Genomic DNA, 22,699 nt, shown 5'->3' with positions numbered 1-22,699 from the left:
TGAGGAAACATGGGTACTTCTAAATCTCCAGGGAGAGCTCTCGTTCTGTCTCCCTCACACACACACACACACACACACACACACACACACACACACACACACACACACACACACACACACACACACACACACACACACACACACACACACACACACACACACACACACACACACACACACACACACACACACACACACACACACACACACACACACACACACACACGCACTGTAGTAGTGTGTGTGGCAATCCCCTCCCCTTAATTTAGTTGAAATAAAAACAAATACCTGTGAATCTTTTTGTTGAAATAAGCAATGTTGCTCTAACGGTGCCGCTACCTTGTTGCATTTAACACGTTTTGGCCAAGGTGTTTTAAAAATGCCGTGCTTCCTGCTTTGTTTATATTTCATATATCCCTGTTTTCTCATTAAAATCAAATGCTGTAAGCCAAGACGAAGAAGAAGAAGAAGAAGAAGAGAGCCAAACACATTTTTCCTAACCCTCCTTTGTTGCGTTTTGTTGTGCAGAGGAGCAGGAAACAAATAAACCACATCGTGACATAATGGGTGTAGGTTGAGCAATTGTTTGGTCTGGCTGTGCAATATTGTTACAAAGCAAATTAGTTTAAAATAAAAGATTGATTCCTTTTGTCGCAAAAATGTAAATCACTGAGGGAAATTGCATGTTGAAATTAAACATTTCTGCATTTGATTTCAAAGTAAATCTAATGCAGAAATGTTTTGTCCTGTCTTTTCTTTCTAACAAACTTTCTCTAGTTTAAGGGCAGGTCATGAGGCTCCGGGAATATATCCGCCTTTAACTTATTTCTGGTAACAAATGAAGATTAACCCTACCACTCATTTAGTTTGGGTTTCCCTCGGATGCCATGTGACTACTGTATCTATATCTGAGGTGTTGGAGGCACATTTGGTTGTCAGCTGCTTGATGCCGTGCACACCACTCTCTGTCGTCACCCACAATTTCCTTTTTTTCCCTTCCCCACGTTTGATTTTTGCCAGACTCAGGCGGGATAATGAGTGGTGAGACTTACTGTAGGGAGAATGTATACTCCTCCATCTCCTCCGTGGAGAGGTTCTCCACTGAAGGCTGCATCTTCTGTTTGCCTGCCTGCCGAGGCGGTGCGCTGCTCATGCTGGGGCCGCAGCTATTTGTCTTCTTGATTGGCTTCTTCTGTGAGGAGCAGAAATCGGGGAGAACACATGCGGATGTCATTTGTAATCAAAGCAGGAAACAGGCCTCTGAATTTATCTTGGGGGATGCACACGGTGACAGTGACAGTGTGCGTGGCACTCCGGAGCCTCTCCTATATCTCAACCGTGCCTCAATTGACACGAGAACAAGAATGACGGCGAAATCGCATACGGCACGCCATCATTCAAGTTGAGTTCATTTGGAAACGTGCGTACAGTGACGTTAAATATGTGATATTGGAGCAGCTGGCACTGTTTTTTTCCACACAAGTCGTTTACTGTCATCGTCATAAACACAGTCAAATGGAGTTAGGAAGTGGGGTTTTAAATATTTCACCGAGGTACTTGGGAGCAGATATTATTTGTTAAGCCGCCAACATGTTAACGGCTTGCTTTCCCTGGCCCTGTCAGCCTGCCTGTGTTGCCCTTGGGTGGGCTTAGTGCCTTTCTGCTTGAAGTTGTGAAATACTCACTGATGTATGTTAATGAGATCCACAGTTGGAATAAGCAACCTCTCCCTTTCTTCCGCCCCTGTCTCACCACTTTTTTTTTTTTTTCCTCTCCTCCATCTCTGTCTCTCCCTGTGAGATAAACTGGGCCCGGGAAGTAGTAAATGGGCAGGGCCCCATAAAAGCTCCATCCGTTTTCATAGGGCAATCTTTGCCAAAGCAAGCTTGGATTCCAGAGTGATGATCACAATAAAAGGGTGGAAAGGAGCGGGAAAAGAAGGCAGGGAGGGAAAAAAATGCAGGAGATATATAAACCACAATGTTCTCCTGTGTCTCCCCACAATAAATTTAATGCAATACCTTAAGAGCGGATTCCGTATATAGCTGGATTCCTGCCCTGTGGGCAAAGTGGTCGCCTGGAGAAAATTCATTTTAATTAGGCTCGCACTGCAGGTTGAAGGGTTGAAATCTGATCCCGAGCGCTCCCAGGCTGGGGCAGGTTGGAGATCACTTCACTTAATCATTAGACAACTGGGTTCAACAGCACGACATTTGACAGAGTTAGCATGGTTTTAAAGATAGGGGGCCATGAGGAGAAGGAGAAAAACGTGGTCTACAGAGGCTAAGGATAAATAAAACCTCAGATCAACAAACTCATTTATTAAACCGGTCATCACTGATAAATGGTGGACTGAGGAGCCTCATGTACAGTAGGAGGTTAGTATGAATAAAGACTTGGAGGGATAGAAGAAGGAGGCGGGGGGGGAGGCTCTGTGTGTGACAGACGGAGGCTTGATGTTGTTCACAGGCCTCTCACTACCTCAACAATAACATCGCACCAACAAAAGGCCGCAGAGGAGGAACAATAGCAGCATTGCCAGATCAGCACACAGAGTCACTTTGCAATTACCACTTCAAAGTATGGCAGGTAACATGCAGGCTTTGATTAATTTAGCTTAAGTCCTCTGTAGCACAGGAAGAGGCGTGTTCACAGCGGCTCGGAGGAAAAGGGGAGGCCTGGCTGGCGTTGCTGATTTCACAGAATTGGAGCTGCTTTGGCTTGTCAAGCAGATCAAAACTGGCTTTGAAGGCAGAAAAATACCTGTTAGTGTGAAATGTATTTTGACAAATCTCAGATAATAAGCTAGGGAGGTGTGTGTAGGGGGCGCACTGAGGGGCGGGGAGGAGAAAGCAGAGGGTGCTCATTTCAAGGGTGGGAACAGTTTCCCCCCTAAATCACAGTGTTACCTTGTAGTGGATCCCGCCCTCTGCTTTCTCCCTGCACGGATCGCTCTTCTCTCCCGTGTTTCCAGAAATGGCTCCCGAGGAGGAATTCTTCCCTGCATCCCCCCCCCCCCCCCCCCCCCCAAAGAAAGACAAAGTAATGTGCAGTGAGTGTGAAAAAAAGTACAAAATGTTCGTGTTTGCTTTCTTTCGCAAACCACATCTGGCAATCATAGTTAGGATCAAGGGTGGCGGAGTGGTATTTATATTGCAAAATCCAAATGATTGCGAGTATAGACTTGTTAAAAGTACTGAGGAAATATCCATTTTTTAAAGTAATGAAAACTGACAAAAAACTACTTTAACTATGAAAAAACATTACAAATCAAAAAGATGATTTACTTACAAAACATTAATCAAAACAACAATTGAAGGTTTAAAATGACTAACACTCGGTGTGCAGTATGAGGAAATCAAATACAATAGGTATTGCATATCTGAACACACTTGTTTACTGTTAATCTACTGTATGTTTTTTTGTATACTACCTAGAGTCAGAGTCTGTCTCCAAAAAAATCTCCGAGCTGAACCTCCCTTTCCGCAACGCTCTAATGTACGCAATTAGAAATGATGAAAAATCTCAAAAGAAATTAACTTGGGTTGTAACACATTCCCCCATTCTTCTTTTCTCCGGAAAATGACTTTTGAAGTATTTTTTCATCCTAACCCTCTTTTTTATTTTCTCTCTCGATCTATCTGTCTCACTCTTTTTTCTTTTTTTTCCGGCTGTAATTTAAATGGTAAGCCGCCAGATGTGTGTCTCATGCTTGAAGAGTCGGAGATCTGCATTATTTAGCATATTAACATTCACAGAATTTAAAAAAGGGTTCCTGCATTGCCTGGAGGTTGTAATTAAGTAAACCTTAGCTTGATACATGTACAAATCTCACTATGTGAAACTTTTCCCCCCGTGGAACCAGTCACATCTATATGATGCATATGGAAGCCTGCGCGATGATATAATTTTTGTCTTGCTGCGGGATTAAATATATCAGCAGTAATAACTTAAATAGAGGCGACACATCAGAAATCCTTCCGACAGCTAAAATGTACTTAAATGGCAGGAGGAGTCTGTTCCCTGCTATTTTTAAACCGGTCTGAAATCAGATTTCATCCTAACACAGCTGTAGTTTTTAATTACCGTCGCTTTGCTGGTAAACATGTGGAGTGCCTACAGTTACAAGGTAATGGGGTTATATTTGTTCTATTCCAGGAATCAAATAATTTATATTTCTGCATTTCCAAGACGTTACATAACTGTTAACTGACTTTTGTGTCAAGATTTCAATAATCTCACATCATTTCACATATTTTGTGTTCACTGTGTTAACATTTCTTCCTGTCTCGACCTTCTTTTTTAATCACTGATGAAGAAATGTCAGAGATGGAATAGCATTTAGAGAGTAAAGAAAGAAGGAACATTTCAAGAGGAACAAGTCCGATCCACTTTTGGGTCAGATATACAAATGTTTTATATTATTTTCAGACCACATTCACCCATAAAAAAAAGTTTAGAAGTTTATTCTGTATTTCCAAATGTATAAAACACCCATATTGAGCAAAGGAGAGTATAGTCATATTTTATTGCTCATATAAATAATGAAGATAAAAGGGACAATTGGTCAAATACATAAAAAATGTATATTATATTCAAACTGCATTTACCCCCCAAAAATAAATCTGTGTATTCTGCATTTCCAAATTGTATTTCATTCATATTTAGCAAAGTAAAGTTGTATTTTATTGCTAATATAAAAATGTGAAATGTTGCAAGTGCAGCAATAGTATATTATAGTATGTGTTACTATGCAAACAGTATGAGACACGGCAAAGTGGCCCATTGCCAGCTGCTTCTACACACACACACACACACACACACACACACACACACACACACACACACACACACACACACACACACACACACACACACACACACACACACACACACACACACACACACACACACCCACACCTCAATCTCTATTACTAACAACAACAACAGCAACCGTGGACTTGTCGAATTGGACCACTGTGGACTAGGATGCTTTCATAGACTACACACACACACACACACACACACACACACACACACACACACACACACACACACACACACACACACACACACACACACACACACACACACACACACACACACACACACACACACACACACACACACACACACACACTCATTACATCAGGCCCCACTTGCTAATGCGCAGACGCTGTGGAACCGTGGTGAGCGCGGAGGCAGCATCGACAGCTTCGACAGCTAAGGGCTACGTCTGTGAACTCGGAGCGTTGGAGCTGCCACAACTCCAGCCTCTCCGGGCACTCAAGGCCAACAACAAACTCCTTGTTATCCCCCTGCGCTCTGACACACACACACACACATCCAGAGCACTGCACCCACACACAGGACGGCGTACAAACAAAGATATTCATTTGTAGACACTTGCATACATGCACACACATTTTCTAGTGTAGAAACACAAATGAGTATACCTCACAACTCAACACAGCTCTTTTCTCTCCTGCTTGCACACCAAAACAGGCCGAGGAAAAAGAGAGGAAGGCTGGGGGCCGTAACACTGTGGAGACCCCATCACTGTGTTGCTGGTGAGATGCAACCAAGGCTGTATGGGGGCTCTCGCTCACCTAGGCCCCTAATTGCCTGATGACTGGTCCGAAGTTATAGAGGGATCGAAGGTCAGTGACTCACGGATTACCCCCGAGTCCACGTCCGGATCTCGTGTTAAGGTTGCTATGATACGGTGAGGATTTGGTGTCGCTTTACACAGGAGTTTATTTTCCTGTAATCCATTGCATTTTAATGACAATAACAGACACTAAATGCATACTAATGTGTAGAAAACGACTTGTTTCACTCTCAATGCTGAAGTCTTCTGCAAATCTGTCTTTGTCATTTCCACAAAGGCTGGTGCTCTTTAGAGGAAAGACTTCACCTCTGGGTGTATTTGTCCCACATGCAATCTTGTAGCCTTGTTTACCACACGGCATGATACACGTGTATTTCTGCAAATGGGCTTCAAAGGGTTGAGTCCATCCATTTGGAATCCGGACATTACTGTAGTTGGATTAATTGGCAGGATGCAGAGTGCGACTGATTGAGAGGCTATGACGTAACGTTGTGGTTTAAAAAACTCTTGATGACTGGGACCGGCCCGGAGGGGAGCACATCCTGAAAGTGCAGGGCAGCGCTCCAAAGAAGACATTAGATGAGGAATCCTCGAAATCTCCTACGGCGCTCAAGGGGATGGAGTCTACGATGCATTTGTAAAAAAAAAAAAAAAGAAGAGAAATGAAGAAGCAATATGGCAATCATGCGCGTGTTCATAGTGATCCTCTAAAGGCGATCGTGAAACAAGAGGCTAATCTAATTAGTCGTTTGGGTTCAAACAAACCCAATGTAACTGGATCATTCAGTTAATGTGAAAGGTCACTTAACCCAGTGTGCCTGTAGCTAATCTCTTCGTTAAAACACCAAATGCACTCCTATGCTTGGACGAGTAAATTAATATCATCCAATGGCGAAATAATCACGAGAAGGACGGTGGATCTTCAGACTTCTCGATCAGAACTTGTCAGAGTTATTATCTCGGATTGGGATGTCAGGTTTGGTTCTGTAATAGACACCTCATCGCGCACTGTGATTTTTCTACGGGGATTAATTAAGTTAAGGCCTCAGGAATACAAACTTCCAGTCTCACTGTCAAGCTCTGCCGTGTGTACGTTATCGCAATGACAAGAGGTCTCCGTATACTTGTCCTGATTCTGAGACAAATTGGTAATGAGGAAAAATCCCGGTGTCACACGCACGGCAGAAAAAAAGTGATCTCCACACATCAGAAACAGAGAGGCATGAAATGGGAAGTAAATGTCTACTGACTTGACAGAGGGCTGAGGAAGGGGATAATTTGTTCTTTTTCTCCTCGCTCAATTGGATTTCCATATTTCTTTGGCTGGGTTAAAGTTGTCCGTCCGATCGCTCCCTTCAACCTTGACGTAATCTCCACATCTGAATGCCATAATTCGCTCCAGAGGTAATGCAAAATGAACAGGTCTGTATGCAAATGAGGCCCAGACGTCAGGTCGGCTTAGGGAACGGGCGTGGACGAGGTGTTGTGCCGGACGGCTTTTGATCCGTTATTTCACTTACGGATCGGGTTCACTTCCCAGGCAACCTCCTCACCTGGCTGCGAGAATGTGTGTGTGTCGACGTCCGTGTCTGTGTGTGAGCCCTCGGAAAAGACCCGGTACCTTTTGCCTTGTGTGGCAGAACATAAATCTCCCATAGTGAGTGCCTCCCTCCCTTTCCTCTCCCTCTCTGGAAAGGCAGGCAGTTCGATGGGGACACTTCCCTTGTGGGCGTTAGGATCTCTGTGGGGGGTCACAGGTCAGTCGGCGGAGGAAGCGACAAGCTGTGAAATGTAAAAGACCAATTTCTTCCACATGTTTCAGTGCTGGGAGAACACTGCCAAGCTGTCAGCCGGCATCACGTTTAAAATGGGCCAGGGTGCTACCCAGCAGACCTGTCACAACTCATTTGTAATTAAAAAGCCTGTGTGATGTTTAAAGCAGAGCACCCCAGAAACTTTTGAGGACTGTTAAATAAAGATGAGCTGTGCGTGCAAAAAAAAAGAAAAGGAACAAAAAAAAGTGGGATGTATTAATAACAAAGAAAGTAGCCAGTCGCCTCTGGAGTAGATCAATACCAAATGAGCCTGGATCTGATTCCTGACGAAAGCCAGGATGTTGGATTACTTAGGTGGTAAAACAAGAATATTATGTTTTTAAAATGAGGAAATGGATGCTTATTATATTAACAGAAGTCATTAGCCACCTCTAGATGTGGTTACGATTGTGGTATGACCTTGCCTTGACTGACAGATATGTTTTCAGAACATTGGAGTAACATATTGGAGTGTATCCCAGCATGCACTGAAATAAAAGCAAACTAACAACAGTCCATCAGAACTGAAACATGGAAACATAATCATAGTAACACCTGGGAGTGCAAGTCTCACATCAACCTGAGCTGCATATCTTCGGACCGTGGGAGGAAACCAGAGAACCCGGAGGAAAACAGCAGAATGTGGGGGAAATATGCGAGCTCCACACATAGACAGTCTGCTCTCTGTGAGGAACAACTAACCACTGAGCTACTAAGCAGATGCTACAATGGTTCGTTCACCTGCTATCTAAAACCGTTGCCTCTGGAAAAAAAGTGATACCAAACAACGGTATTCAGATTACACAGGAAACCAGAGTAATCCAGTGACAATGGGAAGAACTTGTAAATGGAATGTATGGTGCATTAATCGCAGAGTGTAAGTTAAAAAATAAGACTTTTACCGCATTATCTCAGTAAAAACCATATAACCGAGAAGTGATAAAGCCAGAAAATGTGTATTTAATGATACAAAAATAACAAGAATGTGTGTCTGCATGTCACAATATATTGTTTACTTTAGCTAAATTGGGCAATGGATTATAAAGCCATGCATATTGAAAGTCTTATATTTCTTGAATGTACTCCCAGAAGAGTTTAAGCATGGCTAACATTAGCATTAGCATATCGATCATTTGGATAATTTATTTCCAGTCCAACAACTATAGAAGAAAAGTGAGAAACGTAACACCGAAAAAGAATGATGGTGTCATTTTACAAGTTTATATAAGGCTTTCTGTGTTGTGCTTCTTGCTCAAACATAATCTAACTAAGAAAACATCCTTAGTTTGATATCGCTCCTGTCTGTCAACACACGGTGGATCAACACCACCCAACCCTCCCCTGGAGCAGTTCTCCTCAGCGGAACCCTAAGCGAGGCCTGCCACTCTTCTCTTCCCAGTGCTTGTGACATTCGGGTGACATTTCCTCCCCACCGCGGCATAGTCGGGGGGTTTTAACATAGGACCCCTACCTGGCAGAGATGAGGAAGAGCAAGCCGAATCAGCTGACAGGTAGAGAGGAGACCCCCGGTGAGAGAGAACCACAGAGGGCTCTCCTGCTCTGCTGCTGGGCCCCGCCTGCTGGGGGTATAACTGGGGCTGAGGACGGAGCTGCGCCTGAGGCTGGATCGGCAGTTGGCCTGGTGGTTGGTCAAGACGGACCTCAGGGTGGGGCAACAGAGGGGGGTTGGGTGGGGGGATGGATAAGCTGATACAGCGCTCTGGAACCCCGGATGTCCCAGAAGGGAGCCGCTTTACCTGAAACATCAAAAACAATCACTGTGTCTAAGGTCTACATATGGGTTCAATGAACATTAATATAACCACTTTATTTTGATGTCAACAACAATTATGATCATATCCTTCCATTGCATCACCTTATTTTGTGGGGAAAACAGCATGTGTGTAATTTAACTACAGGTGTTAGAGTTAAAACTGCAGACAACTATTAGTATTTGCCATGATTACCTAAAAATAATTCAATTTTGATCCGATTTGTGGCTAGTATGACTGCACTCCCTATTGTTAATCAAAGACGTGGGCTATTAACATTGTTCTGAAATCACAGCAGTAACGATGATGCCGTAATGCAAACAGCATGTCACAGTGGAAGGGACACATACAGAGACAACCCCAAGACACAAAGCTTTGTTCTGGCTTTTAATTCAATTAAGATGTTTACTAATCTAATCAATGCATCAGCCATAATGCATCCGGAATCGCTGGGTAAAGATGTGGTTCCTGTTTGCTCTCTGGGGCCAATTGCTTTTATCATAGAAATCTAAAAATTCAAACCCTGTTTAACCAAATCCACCATCCTGCCCGCTAAATATCAACATGCACACACACAAGAATATGATATAGCCTGCACACAATTAGGAATATAACATAAAAGAAGATGATACGCATCTGCAAAAGAAACATGCATGCACATGTTTCCTGATCACACACCTGAAAGTACAAGTTGCACAGCCAGTGGTCTAAATCTGAGGAGATGACGGCTTCAATCTTTTTGAATTGGTCCAGGCGTGTGTTCGGCTCCCCCCTGAGCAGAGGGGTTTTGAACCTGGGTCAATGACACATAACCGGTAATGGACACTTTACAACCAGATTCATGATGGGTTAGGTATTTTCAAACTCAAGGTCTGAAAATAATTAAAATGTTATGATAGTTTGTGTGATGTTTTGAACGTAGTAGTTTAATGAGCCGGAATATTAAGGAAAAAATAAAAACAATTGAGGACCAACAGATGATTTGATACGGCTTTGACGCACCTGCCCTGGATCAAACCGAGGCTCGATCCGCAAACAGGAAATGACCCCCACGCCACTACAGAGCTGATGTGACTGCCGTCCCCTGGTAGTGCGATCAGCTGGAACACCAGGACCATGGAGGGGACGACCTCACAGGCCGCGGGACAGATCTGCAGACACATCGGAAGACACAAAGTCACTCACATTCCCACTTAGTTGGACTTGCTACGGGAGTAAGTGAACATAGACTAGCTCACAACCATGAAGCCAATGACAAACTGACACTCAGAAGGTACCAAACAGGACAGGAGCCCTCGGGGAGCTACTTAATCTGCATCCTAGACTTGTAACCTCTTTTCACTTATTTCCGTGTTCTCTAAAGAGCTTTCTTAACTGCCACTCTTACCCGTCCAACCTTGTAAACTCTCTAAAAGGAGATGTTGGATAATGATAAAGACAGTTGATCTCAAACATAGGGTGGAGGAGAATTGCCGTTGTAGTATAGGAGCTGACAGTTATTTTGAAGTGAATTTGCATTTAGGCCACATAAATCAAACTGATTATGTCAAGGGGCATCTTGCATGAAACTAAAGGTGTTAGCGGTTAGCAGTCGACGGCAAACATTCTTATTTAGCCAGAGAGCGGTGGGTTTGCTTAAAAAATGAACTGACAGTGAGGTGTGTGCCACTTCATCCATCACTGGGTGGAAATATTGTATCCCTTTATTAGTTGTAATGGAAAAATGCAAGGGACTTGTTTTAACACATAAATCATGTGTATCCCCCCGTACCCCCCCTGATAATCTGCTTTTGGTATGCACCTGTGAAATGATGGGTAGTAGTGTCTGAGTCAGGACACAAATTTATGGCATAATATCACGGATTATGGATATTGAGGATATTTCATATTATTCATTTACTGTAAGAAATATGACCTGCATAAATAGTCATTTGTGTGCATATGTGTGAAGTGCCGCACGCAGACATGTGTTTGCATATGTGTGTGTGGGATGCGTTGCAGTGAGGTTTGTGAGCCTGGATGATGGGCTTCAGAGGGTTTTTTTCACTTCCTGTTTGCTGAACGAGCTGCTTTAACCATTTAAATGTGTTAAATGCATTTCCTGTTTAATTAAAGAGGCCCTATTATGCTTTTTCTGGGAGTTTCTCTCCCACACACCTCAAAATGAGCATACTAAGGCCCCTTTAGAAAATGGACATGGTGCAAGATGACTCAGTTCTTAGTCATATAACTAAAAATGATCCCCTGATGACCAAAACATAGGAAAACAAATGAATAAAATGACAGAAAAATACATCGACCTCCGTAAACTCCTCAGAAGTTTTTACACTTTTTATTTCCTTCCTCATTCCTTTTGCTTCCAGCTTTAATATTACATTTTGGGATTTTACGCTTCTTCCCATTCGGTGTAAAAAAAGTGCACAAAGACTACGGGCTCTTCAGATGTCGGGCCGACTCCTCTCATGTGCTCCCACTTGCCTTGCATATCCAAGACATGTTCAACTGTACTGCACTGTTTCTGTCTAAATCCGAAACCCAGACACACAAAGCAAAGGGGTGAATGAAAAAAAAAAAGAGGAGAGAGAGGGAGGAAAGGAAAATAAGCTCCTGGCTTCCTCTTACCATCACTAATTCCTCATTTCCTCTTAGAAGGCACTGTAAGCACTCTTGAAATTGCACGCTACAGTGTGGGCAAGAGGAGAGGCAGAGAGAAAACATCCAGGCTGATCCTGATAGTGGTGGAAACGCTGATCAGATTTGTTTGTCAATGAGAACAACAACAACAACAACAACAACAGGTTTGTCTATATAGCACAGCCGAGGGTTTGGGGAGGGAGTAAGAGTGACATGAGGCATTTACCGCGCTGTACTTAAACCTTTTCTACCTCTGAATCAGATCCCAGGTCCGCATTCAGTTTGTGCCAGCTTTTACCCGTCCTTTATATTTTATAGGAGCTGCAGACAATATTATCAGGCTGCTGTAGCTCAGTGAATACGCCCACCAGCACATTGGCAGTGTCCACATGTGCTAAATGCTCCAGCTAAGGCCTGTAGAGTTGCCATCAGAACACTGAAGAAGCCCTTCCTGAGCCTGTACAAAAACTCTATGAGGGACACTGGATTTAGTGCCTTCTGTTTTAAGGCTTTGCTCTTGTGAATCTTGCCTACTGTGCACACACCGTCCATGAATAAACACAAACAAAGAGATCTAATCCACTGGTCAATATCGACCATCCAAAACGAGAATGCAGGTTTTTAAAATAAGCTTCTATGGAGAATGTCTTCCCCTCAAATCAAGAGGTTTAAGGAAGTGGTTGTGAAATGTGCATAGATTTAATGTAATCTGATGTTTTGTTTCATGAAAAGGACCAAGAATGAAACAGGTTTAGTCCTGGACTGTACATTGGGAATGGAGGTTGAATTTTTAATACTCATTTTAGTCAACTTCCTCCTTTTATCCAGTTGCAGAGGCTCAAAGACGTGCAGAAAAGACACTACATTTTTCATTGCATTTGTACATTTTCATTCCAATAAAACATTGCTTCCTTATATAAATGAATAATTGATCCGCGGTTTGATTTACATGCATGGATTAAATGTCATGTTTGAAAAGTTGTTGTTTAATTCATACGGAGATCCCTGGAGAAAAACCTAGAGGCTATGCGTGCCGTATTTTCATATCCCGTCTTTTACAGCAATATAACTTTCTCATAACCCTTTCAATCTTCACTGCAACTGATGAAACCGGGGGAAAGAGGAATTTCGGAAATAATGTGGCAAAAACAAAAAGCTAAACACGAGTGTAGTCGGTTCTGCCATATTAGCAAAGCATGTTTTATTGTTGGCTTTTATCTGAGGGGACTGTTTGTTTCCAGATTGCGCTTTACTGAGACTTTCCGTTGTATTTCACATCAAAGGCTTTGTCTGGGTTATTGAAAGTGAGTGTGTTTTAATTCAGGTTCCCTCAATGTCAAAATTGCTTTTGGATAAGAGATATTTATATTTATTCAAATATTTTCCTGGAAATAAAAGAAATATTCAAAGCAGTGTCCCCAAGCATCGCATGAATAAAGAGCTGGTTATTAAATGAAATTGCAGGGTAACAAATCACAACCTGATTCTGTCCTTTCCTTTTGTGTATAAAAAGTGTTAGTGTCAATACAGGAAAACAACTTTTTACTGGAACCTCAAAAATCCAACCTCTGGGTATTTTTTCGTGATCTGTTTTGTTTGAATTCAGTTATGACACATTTTTTGCTTGAAATTCAAGCAGTTTGTCTAAATCCACAAAAAAAGCGAGATATTTCTGATGTCTTTTTGAGTGTTTGCTTTTTTTAAATGCTTCTTTCTTCTTTCTGAGTTTTATGTTCTGCTTTTGTCCTCACCATGAACAGGCTCTGGTTGATGTTCAGGTCGGTGTCGCAGTAGCGGCCGCGATGCTCGATGGGCTCCGTGGACACCGCCCGCTCATGCTGCTCCTTCTTACTGCGCCAGGCCAGAGCTGGACCCCCGAGACGGCTGTGAAGGGCCACACTGACTGTGTAGAGGCCCCTCGGCAGCTTGTCTCTGGTGGCTCTGAGGCAACACACACACACCTCCACAGGCTGAGGGGATGTGATCTGGTCCACCTGTAACACACAGAACATGAGGTCTGATTACAATATTCTATTCATTTGTTCTAACATCAACTGATTGTATTACAGTGGACAGTGATACAACACATGGATTATTGACAGTAGACCTGCGTACTGTATATAGTCAAAACAATGTCAAACCTATTATTTACAAAGTGTTGGACGACATACTTCACAGAACAAGTAAAGATTGTGTATTGGAGAAGAACTTCAACTATTATTAGCAAATTAAGTTGATAGCACTAGAAACCCTTATAATTATATTAAGACTGTAGATTATAGTCAGGGTTTGTTTTCAGTTAGTTAAGTGTAACAATGTTATAATTGATTATCAACTTCATCTTACGAAAGCGTTTATATTTGTTAATTAAATGTTGCACTATGAGCTATGACCTCCCTCTGATAAACAAACATTGTTGACAGTGTTTGGCTTCCATATTTACCAAGTTGTAAATGCTGTCAAGACTTATGTTATCGTCTGTAATGCACTACATAACTCTTTTAAGGAGTGCTATGTAAATAAGGGATACTTGCTTAGATACTTTGTAGCTTCCCTCCTTATTTACTTACATAGTTAGCTGTTGTTGAACTTAGAAATATCGTTCTCACTTCTTGTCCTTAGGGTTAGGGTTGGGACTCTGGGTTGTGACCTAAAGGACCTAACCCTTACCCTAGTTTAAGGAGTTTTGACTTTTAGCGTAGCTCAGTGCTGTCTTTACCTCAGATTATTAAAGTGGACCTATCATGCTATATTTGAATAATATAGTGTAGGACCATACCTATATAAAGCATATTTATACTTTTTATTTTTCAAAATACCAAACAGATCATGCATTTTAGCCATTCCTCATTTCTCTCAATTTAACACTGTCTTTGCATCATGGGCTGATTCTGTGAGAACAGCACCATCTGCAGGCCTGGCATATGTACTACAGCGTCTCCAGCGCTTTCGAACGGCAATGTCCGTGGCTGTCTCCTCCTGATTGGTGGAGTTGGCCCAATAGCCGTGTGACGTCACAGAAGTGTTCAAATCTGGATCAGTCTGTATCAGATCCGTTGCAGCCCCTTTTTAAGAGATTTGGGTATGGAGGGAAATAGAGAGGGTTGTGTTTTCTGACACTTGGTGAGTTCCCTGGAACACCGGGGACACATGTTCATGTATAAAAGACGTACACAAGTGCATTTTGCATGATAGGTCACCTTTAAGGGAAACCCTCCAGTTGTTGGTATTACTGAAATACTTTGTAACTGCGCTCCTTAGTTACTTACAGTAAATACTTAGCAGTTGTTGAACCAAGCAATCTTGATTGACAAGTTTTTCTTGTTATTGTAGAAAATACTTTAGAGTAGCACAGCATGGTCTTTACCTTAGATTTTCATGACATACTGTAACCCGACAACATCCTTGTTAAGAACATAATCAGAATCAGAATACCTTTATTAGTCCCATTATTGCACCATATCAGAAAATAAGGTAATAACAAAAACCAAAGTAACATGTCATTTACTAAAGCCCCTGTCACACTGTCCCGAAATTGACACCCGATGGACACACGATTAAGGAAATGTTCAAAATTCGGCTCTGATCGTAAAAACATCGGGCCATTCGTGAGGGCATCTTAAGCCATCGTATGACCGCCGGTGGAGTTTTTCAGGCTCCGGCAGCAACTTCGTGAGCGGCAACTTCGTAAGGCACTCGTGAGGGCATCTTGTCAAATCGTGAGGGCATCTTGTTATCATCGGTGCCATCGGGCATTCGCCCTCACTCTGATCGGGGCGAGTGCCCGATGGCACCGATGATAACAAGATGCCCTCACGATGGCCTTACGAAGGGCAAAATTAAAACACGAATTCAACACGAAAATGAACCTTCGCAAGGTCCTTCGGCAATTTTTTGGCATGCCAAAGATTTTGCCACCGTTCACGAAGTTGCTTCCGGAGCCTACAAAACTCCACCGGCGGTCATACGATGGCTTAAGATGCCCTCACGAATGGCCCGATGTTGTTACGATCAGAGCCGAATTTTGAACATTTCCTTTATCGTGTGTCCATCGGGTTGTTTTATTGCACAACAAAATCATGTAAATATATTATGTAAATAACCCAATTTGTGTTCTGTGAAACTGAAAAGGATATAATATATTATTTTGAAGGCGAGTTGACAGGAAGTTGTTGTTGCTATGGAAACAACATGACGGAGAAAACTTAATATCTTCTACATATAAAGATGGATAAAGTAAAGAACAAAGTCTGAAAATATCAGTACAGTATCATAGTACTTTAACATAATCGTTTTCGTTACTTTCGTTACAGTTGTATGTCTTAAATGTAATGTAAATGTTGCCTTCGTGTGTGGTTCGGGGCCATGTTCGTGCGAAATTCACAATTCCATATTCGTGTGTCCATCGGGTGTCAATTTCGGGACAGTGTGACTGGGGCTTAAAGGAGTGAAGTGACAGAAATATCCCAACCTTGCTATATCTAGCCCATCCAATGAATATAATATTAGGAACGACATCTGGACTTAAGACAGCATGGCCACAGTCTTAGATAATGGGGTTTTTTGTCGCTTGTTGGAGCATTGACAACTTCTAAATGATGATTCCTAACCATGACACTTTGTATTTGTTTTTGAGGAAGGCAACTTCAGGTACGTTTTCTTAACAAGAGAAGTGTTTTTGTCCAACTGCAGTGAAGCAGTCATGTATGTAAGACTCGCCCGTACAGCTGCGGGCTTCCATCCGATGATCTCCATTCAACCATTTAGAGGTTAAGTGCCTTGCTCAAGGGCACATCAGCATTCCTTGTTATCGAAGTTGAGAGCTGTATTTATTTCCCCTGGCCACACTGCCCATTCAGATGAAGGTTTGAAAACGCCAACCTTGTGGTAACGAGCTCATCCCAACAACCTTCAGGCTACATCAGCCCACTTGTTGTTTATTTGCTTGTTTGTTTTTGTTGACATGTGCCTCCTTTTTAGGGCTTAGCATGAGTAATAGGGTGGTGCGACAGTTTACTTTTATGAAACATAATCATAGAACAATGTAAATACATATTCAGTCTCTTGTCCCCGATGGCATCTGTTGAACAGCACTAAATGAAAAGTCAATCTGGCTTAAACAGAGCCACTTCTTTTATCACCACTGATATGTTTTTAATCTTCAGAAGCAATGCTGATTGGTCCCTTGTTGTTTGTTTGGACATGTTGTCCATCCATTTGTTCATCTAAAACACGCTATCCTTTCCTGTCCAATCTAGGGTTGCACCTATCCACTACTAGTATAGGATATTTGCAGGTTCTAGTTTATATAGCTGGAAAGGCAATTCCGAGACAATTGATCTATTCAGTTTGATTCTACGTTTTCGCCTGATTGCACTACGATAGGGAAAACATATTCAACATGTCAGCTGTTTGGAGGTATTTCATACTTACTACTCCCACATGTATTAATACTACTCGCCATATTTCACGAAGGGTGCCAAATTAAAGATATAACATAACCAACTTAATGAGGCACCTCCGGAAGCATGAGGCTAAGCAACAAGATCAACACATTTCAAAAGTGTTGCAGGTGCACAGTGAATGTTTTCACTACCAAGTAATGATTCTGAATGGATGGATTTTGTCTTATAATGTGAGGAAGCAATGTTTAGGTAAAGCCTGATGTGGCCTTAAACATGAAAGAAGGATTCCAATGGCTTAGGAATTAATGTTATTATCAAAGACTGCTATTCAATCGGTACCTAGAATCAGACGATATCGAAACCCCAGTTATCGTATACAGTATCAATACTAAAAAAGGCCTATTTATGCATCTCCTGTTATCTTTTTTAAGTGCATGCATTTGTTTCCCTTTGATAATCTCAGATCTATCTTGCGAAGCGAATTTATTTGATGTACTTGAATTATCAGTTGACCAACTTAGGTCTAATGTTAAATATGTCTGCCAAATAGAGCCAGTGTTGTCACCAAAACAACCTGACACACATCACACACACGTTCACCTCACACCGGTGTGTGAGGGGGGAAGGTGTGTGCTGAGCCCTGCAGTAATGCCCCTCAATCTACCCACTGTGAGCATCTTTGCACACCGAAACAACAAAAACAATTTAGGCAGAAGTGAAATTAGTATAATTGGTGGCAAAGCGGTTTAGCCCACACATCTTCCATTTGGGAGGAAGTGATGGAGGCCTCCAAACCCCCACACTGGAAAGAGATGGAAAAGAAGAGGAGGAGGATGATAAAGGAGGGGAAAAGAGGCAAATAAATAAACAACAATACCAACATAAGGAGGTATTGTTATTATCTGGACCTGCCTGCTTTGCGTGTAAAGGACGGTCGAAGAAGGTAAAAGGTGAAGTGAGACAATTTTCCATATCAGAGGTGGTTTGTTTGCCCCGAGCCTGAGTTGTGCCTAAAGTGCCATAACATTACAGAACTCCTACAGATGAGATCAAAGGCTCCAGCGAGGGATCCTCCGTGGTTTTTCTGGCAAGCGGCCGTCCTCTCGCTGAAACATCTTTTCAGGGCTTTCCACACATTGACTGATCACACAAAATGCACTCTTAATAGAGACAGGAAATGCCACATACAAAAACTTCCTTTCTTTCTAAGTATGGGCTAATATTCAGAGATTAAGCTTTCTCGTTAATTATTTTCATTTTAATTAGTAAATCTTAATTAACAATGAACATTTACCCTTAAAAATTGTTGGCTTCGGAATGAAGGAGGGGGGTGAAGAAAGCAGAGAATAAATATGACAATCTTTTTGGGACCTCCGGGCAGGATTACTGATGCAGGCTGCCTTAGTTATTAAACACGTTCTAAATTAAATGCCTCCATGAATTTTGCACAGATATATATTTTCATAGTTTTGCATGCCAAATGTGACATTTTATATTTCAGATTCATCTCGCTGCAGTCATTTTAGGGAAATGTCATATAAACAAAGATTTTGTCATTTACCAAAAGAAATTACTATGCGTGGCAGGTTTGGCCATTGCTTTCTCTCCCTCTCTTTCTCTCGTTCCCTCTCCCTCTTTTGCCCCCTATTCTGCCTGTGCCGGTTGTTTCAAGTCAGCAAGCCATAAAAAATCTTTATCTCAGTGAAACACAGCAATTTGGGAGATAATCGAATGGTGACTGGGGGGCACAAACGCCAGTCTGAGGAATTATACCACAATCTCCCCTGCATTTACAACCTTCCTCAAAGCTAGTTGTCACCCTGGAAGGAAAGCCCCCGACTGAAGATTCATTACATCTTTAAGCCAGCATGGTGGCATGGCAGCCTCATCCCCAGATGCAACACAACAGCAGCCTCCTCCCACAGCTGCTGATGCTACCGCTAAAGCTGCAGCTTCCTCCTCTCTTTCCCACTTCTCTGTTCCCCTTTTTTCATCTCCAAAGACTCCTTTTCCCTCCTACTTAAATTCCTAAAACCACGGACGCCATCCGCACAAAGCAGGAGGGAAAAAATCTTTATACTGTATAAAAAGAATGTGACTGAATAGTTAGCATACAGTATATGAGAGGGTCTTTGCTCATGGTGCCTGTATGTGAATGTGCTTTTGTGTTGGCATACAGTACCCAATAGTGTAATGAAAGGAGTGAAGGAATTTGTAAAAAACATGGGAGATAATGTCCTTATTCCCTTACAGGTCCCACTCGTGGCATGATTTCATATAATTACATCATTGCAGTGTTTTTTGCACAAACAAACTCTGCATTTTTTTGGGTAAACATTTCGGGATCGATATCTCCCCCTGTGATACAAGCCTTTAGGAGATTAAGGGCTATGTCACTTCCTGTTTGTGCAGCTCACAGTCAGAGCGGCTAACAGATCTTACCTGCCACTGGGGTCGTGATGCCGAAGAGGAGGATTCTGGGAGCTCTGTCATCTGACCATATTTGGCCATCGCTTCCTCTTGGCCTTCCCCCAGCGCTCTGAGTGAAGGGCTTTCAATGGTTCTGCTGCTAGACACACACACACACACACACACACACACACACACACACACACGCACACACACACACACACACACACACACACACACACACACACACACACACACACACACACACACACACACACACACACACACACACACACACACACACACACAAATACAAGAAGCTAACCCTGTTAACAGCCACCTGCATTTTGGACTCTGTTGTTCCACTCTGTAGCCAACAGCAGCTCAATCTAATAACACCACAACAAAACACTTTCCACCGGGTCCCTCTCTTTCTCTCTCCCTGCCTATCTTGCCGTTTCAATCTTATCATTGGTAATGTAATAAGCGGCTGCTTCGCTCTGTCTCCTCGCCACCTCTCTTAATTCCTCAAAATAAAGCAATATCACAGGAGCCCTGGCCTGCCTGTGACTGGGGATAAGATGCTTGTAAAGGGAGGGATAATTCAGCAAATAAATGCTCGGCATCAAAGGCAGGCACTGGGTCTTTCTTCCCTTTCTCTCCCTCCTCAGTGTTCGCCTATCAAAAGTATTACATGTGCTTTCATCAGTTCACAACAAGGCACAATGTGCTTCTTAATGCAATTACTCGACCTCCATTAAATCAGAAACAGTGGAAACAAATGAATTACACATTTGTTACAAAAACCACAAGTCAGCTCTCTCCTCTTTATTTTATTTTCCTTTCATAGGCGCAGGGAGAGAAAAAGTGGAATCATTTCTCATTAAATTTCAGGCAGATGTAGCCCTAGGTGATGCATAGAAAGTCTCCCATGCCTAATAGCCACCCACCATTGATATCAGAAGGAATTTACAGAGTTCAAGGCTGTCGAGAGGAGGTCATCTTGCTAAACTCCGAACCACATTCATCTGACAGGGCTGGTGTCCGACTACCACCCACCCATAACACAACCAAACATAAGAGGAGATACTGTACAGTACAGTGGTTTGTGATATTATCATGTCAGCCGGCGCCGTAATTACTAAAAAGTTAAACATGCTAAGCCGATTGCCCACGGGGCTTCGCTGCGAGATCTGATGTGTGATCTCATACTAAAGTGGATGGACCAAAAATGGATGCGCCTCCAAGCCCGATGACATGGACGGATTTCTGCGCCCTCGAGCCAAAATGCCCACAATGCAATGCTCGTTGACGGGAGAAGCCATGCAGAGGACATTTGAATTACATTCCTTCTTGAACGTCAGTGGGAATACGAATGCTTTTCGCACAATTACAGTCATGGGACATCAATATGGAGAGAAACATGGAGAGGGCTCACCACTGCAGCAGTGTGTTCGGTCTGGGCTGCGGAGCATCGTCACAGTCTCTTTGTGAATGAGGCTCCTTTGAAATATTAAAGTGGATATGTTAACAAACACTGTTAATGTGTTAACAGTCATTATCCGCTAATTGACAGTTTCATTTAAAACCCATCAATCTAAATGATGATGTAAGATGTTTTTTTTATTTCTGTGACTGAGTGTTATTAAATATTTCTAATAGATGAGCGCTCAAGCTTTTGTGTTATGGGAGAATTGCTTTTAAAATGATCTATAGGTGGTTATCTAAAACTAAAAACCAACATATACTTCACATACACATCAGACGGGTCTTTACCTTAACATTTCCAGCAAAGAAGTCCATTAGCGTCTTCTTTCTGTTTGCCCACTCACTCCTCTTCAGCGGTCCCTTCTGAGCCGCCTGCTGAAAAAACGTGTAAATACACATGCACACTTTCTTTGGATGCAGCTTTATGGAACAGTGCAGTGCGCCATAATGGCAGAATTAAGCACAAGGAGCAACTGTAATGCAATCTGCAGGCAATCGATACTGAGCCAGGCCCTTAAGACATGTAGCGTTTGATGAGTATTTCTGCCGGTTTTACATTCAGTCAGCACATTCACACTCCCCATTCACATGCATTGACTCTGCTAAGTGACAGCGTCTCGCCCCGTAGAGGCTTTGTACGGCAGAATAGAGACAGAAGAAAAACGCTATTATTTTTAAAATAGATGTGAAATCTCTGGTGGATAATGTGCTTTCAATGGGAGGTGGGTGTGGAAACAGTAGGAAAGCGCATACATATTATAGCAGAATAAGATAACACTGATCCCAATACTGATACAGTACACAGTAGATGCTGCTGATTATCCAGTAAGGGAGGATGAGTCAACTGTTGCTAGTGAGACATTGTTAAAGCATTTCTTTCCCAATTACGTTTACTTTCTATTCATATCATTTGATACTCCTACTCTCTTTTCAAGCAAGATTATGACTAAAAATACAGAGGATGGAAGTTGTGCATTCTCTTTACGTATGTGCTAATGTTTGGGTTTCTTTGCAATCTAGATTTGCCAACACAATGGAAACCCCATGTTCTTGTATCCTCTCCCATTTCCGATTTATAGAATACAAACACTTGTTTTGAACGGAGCTTCAGATCTTACCGCTAGTTCACAATATCCCTACTTCCCCAGTTGGGAAATAAAAAGTAGTCACGCTCTATTTTTCCTGAAAAGAACATAAGACGGGTAAAGAAAAAGAAATCTGCTTCTGTGAGAAACAAATATGCATAATAATGCAAAACAAAGTTCAAAGACGGAACAAAAGTGTCTCCACAAATAAGTTAATTGTGCGAGGATATTATGTAGCGTAGATTATACAGCAGAAATCCATGCACTCATTCTGAGCCGAGGATGAATGAGTTATCTAACCTTGAATGCATGTTCTACAAAAAGCAATTTCAAATGAGTGCATTCAGCAGAGATTCAGATCACTGAAAATGAAATGCAGAACTTTTACAAAGGTGGCAGTGGGAAGAAAAGAGGTTGGGAACAAAAAAATGGAGCAAGGAAAGAGAAAATTGAGAATGTAACACACATACAGATAGACAAA

General features: G+C 42.2%; 1 protein-coding gene across 1 annotated transcript in view; it reads right to left on the bottom strand.

Annotated features, from left to right (window-relative positions):
- Positions 1–22,699, bottom strand: part of ofcc1 (orofacial cleft 1 candidate 1) — a 73,643-nt gene that overhangs the window by 38,485 nt on the left and 12,459 nt on the right. The window contains exons 8-16 of the mRNA XM_079661821.1: positions 21,422–21,505; positions 21,084–21,148; positions 19,679–19,802; positions 13,583–13,825; positions 10,200–10,348; positions 9,876–9,990; positions 8,897–9,182; positions 2,910–3,001; positions 1,053–1,192 (exon numbers count right to left, since the gene is read on the bottom strand). Coding sequence (XP_079517947.1) covers positions 1,053–1,192; positions 2,910–3,001; positions 8,897–9,182; positions 9,876–9,990; positions 10,200–10,348; positions 13,583–13,825; positions 19,679–19,802; positions 21,084–21,148; positions 21,422–21,505 — 1,298 coding nt within the window. The remainder of the gene's footprint in view (positions 1–1,052; positions 1,193–2,909; positions 3,002–8,896; positions 9,183–9,875; positions 9,991–10,199; positions 10,349–13,582; positions 13,826–19,678; positions 19,803–21,083; positions 21,149–21,421; positions 21,506–22,699) is intronic.

The sequence above is a fragment of the Notothenia rossii genome (assembly GCF_949606895.1).
Source record: "Notothenia rossii genome assembly, chromosome: 12".
Classification (NCBI taxonomy): Eukaryota; Metazoa; Chordata; class Actinopteri; order Perciformes; family Nototheniidae; genus Notothenia; species Notothenia rossii.
The sequence above is the reverse complement of the archived record's forward strand: the minus strand, read 5'-3'. Positions and strand labels throughout refer to the sequence as shown.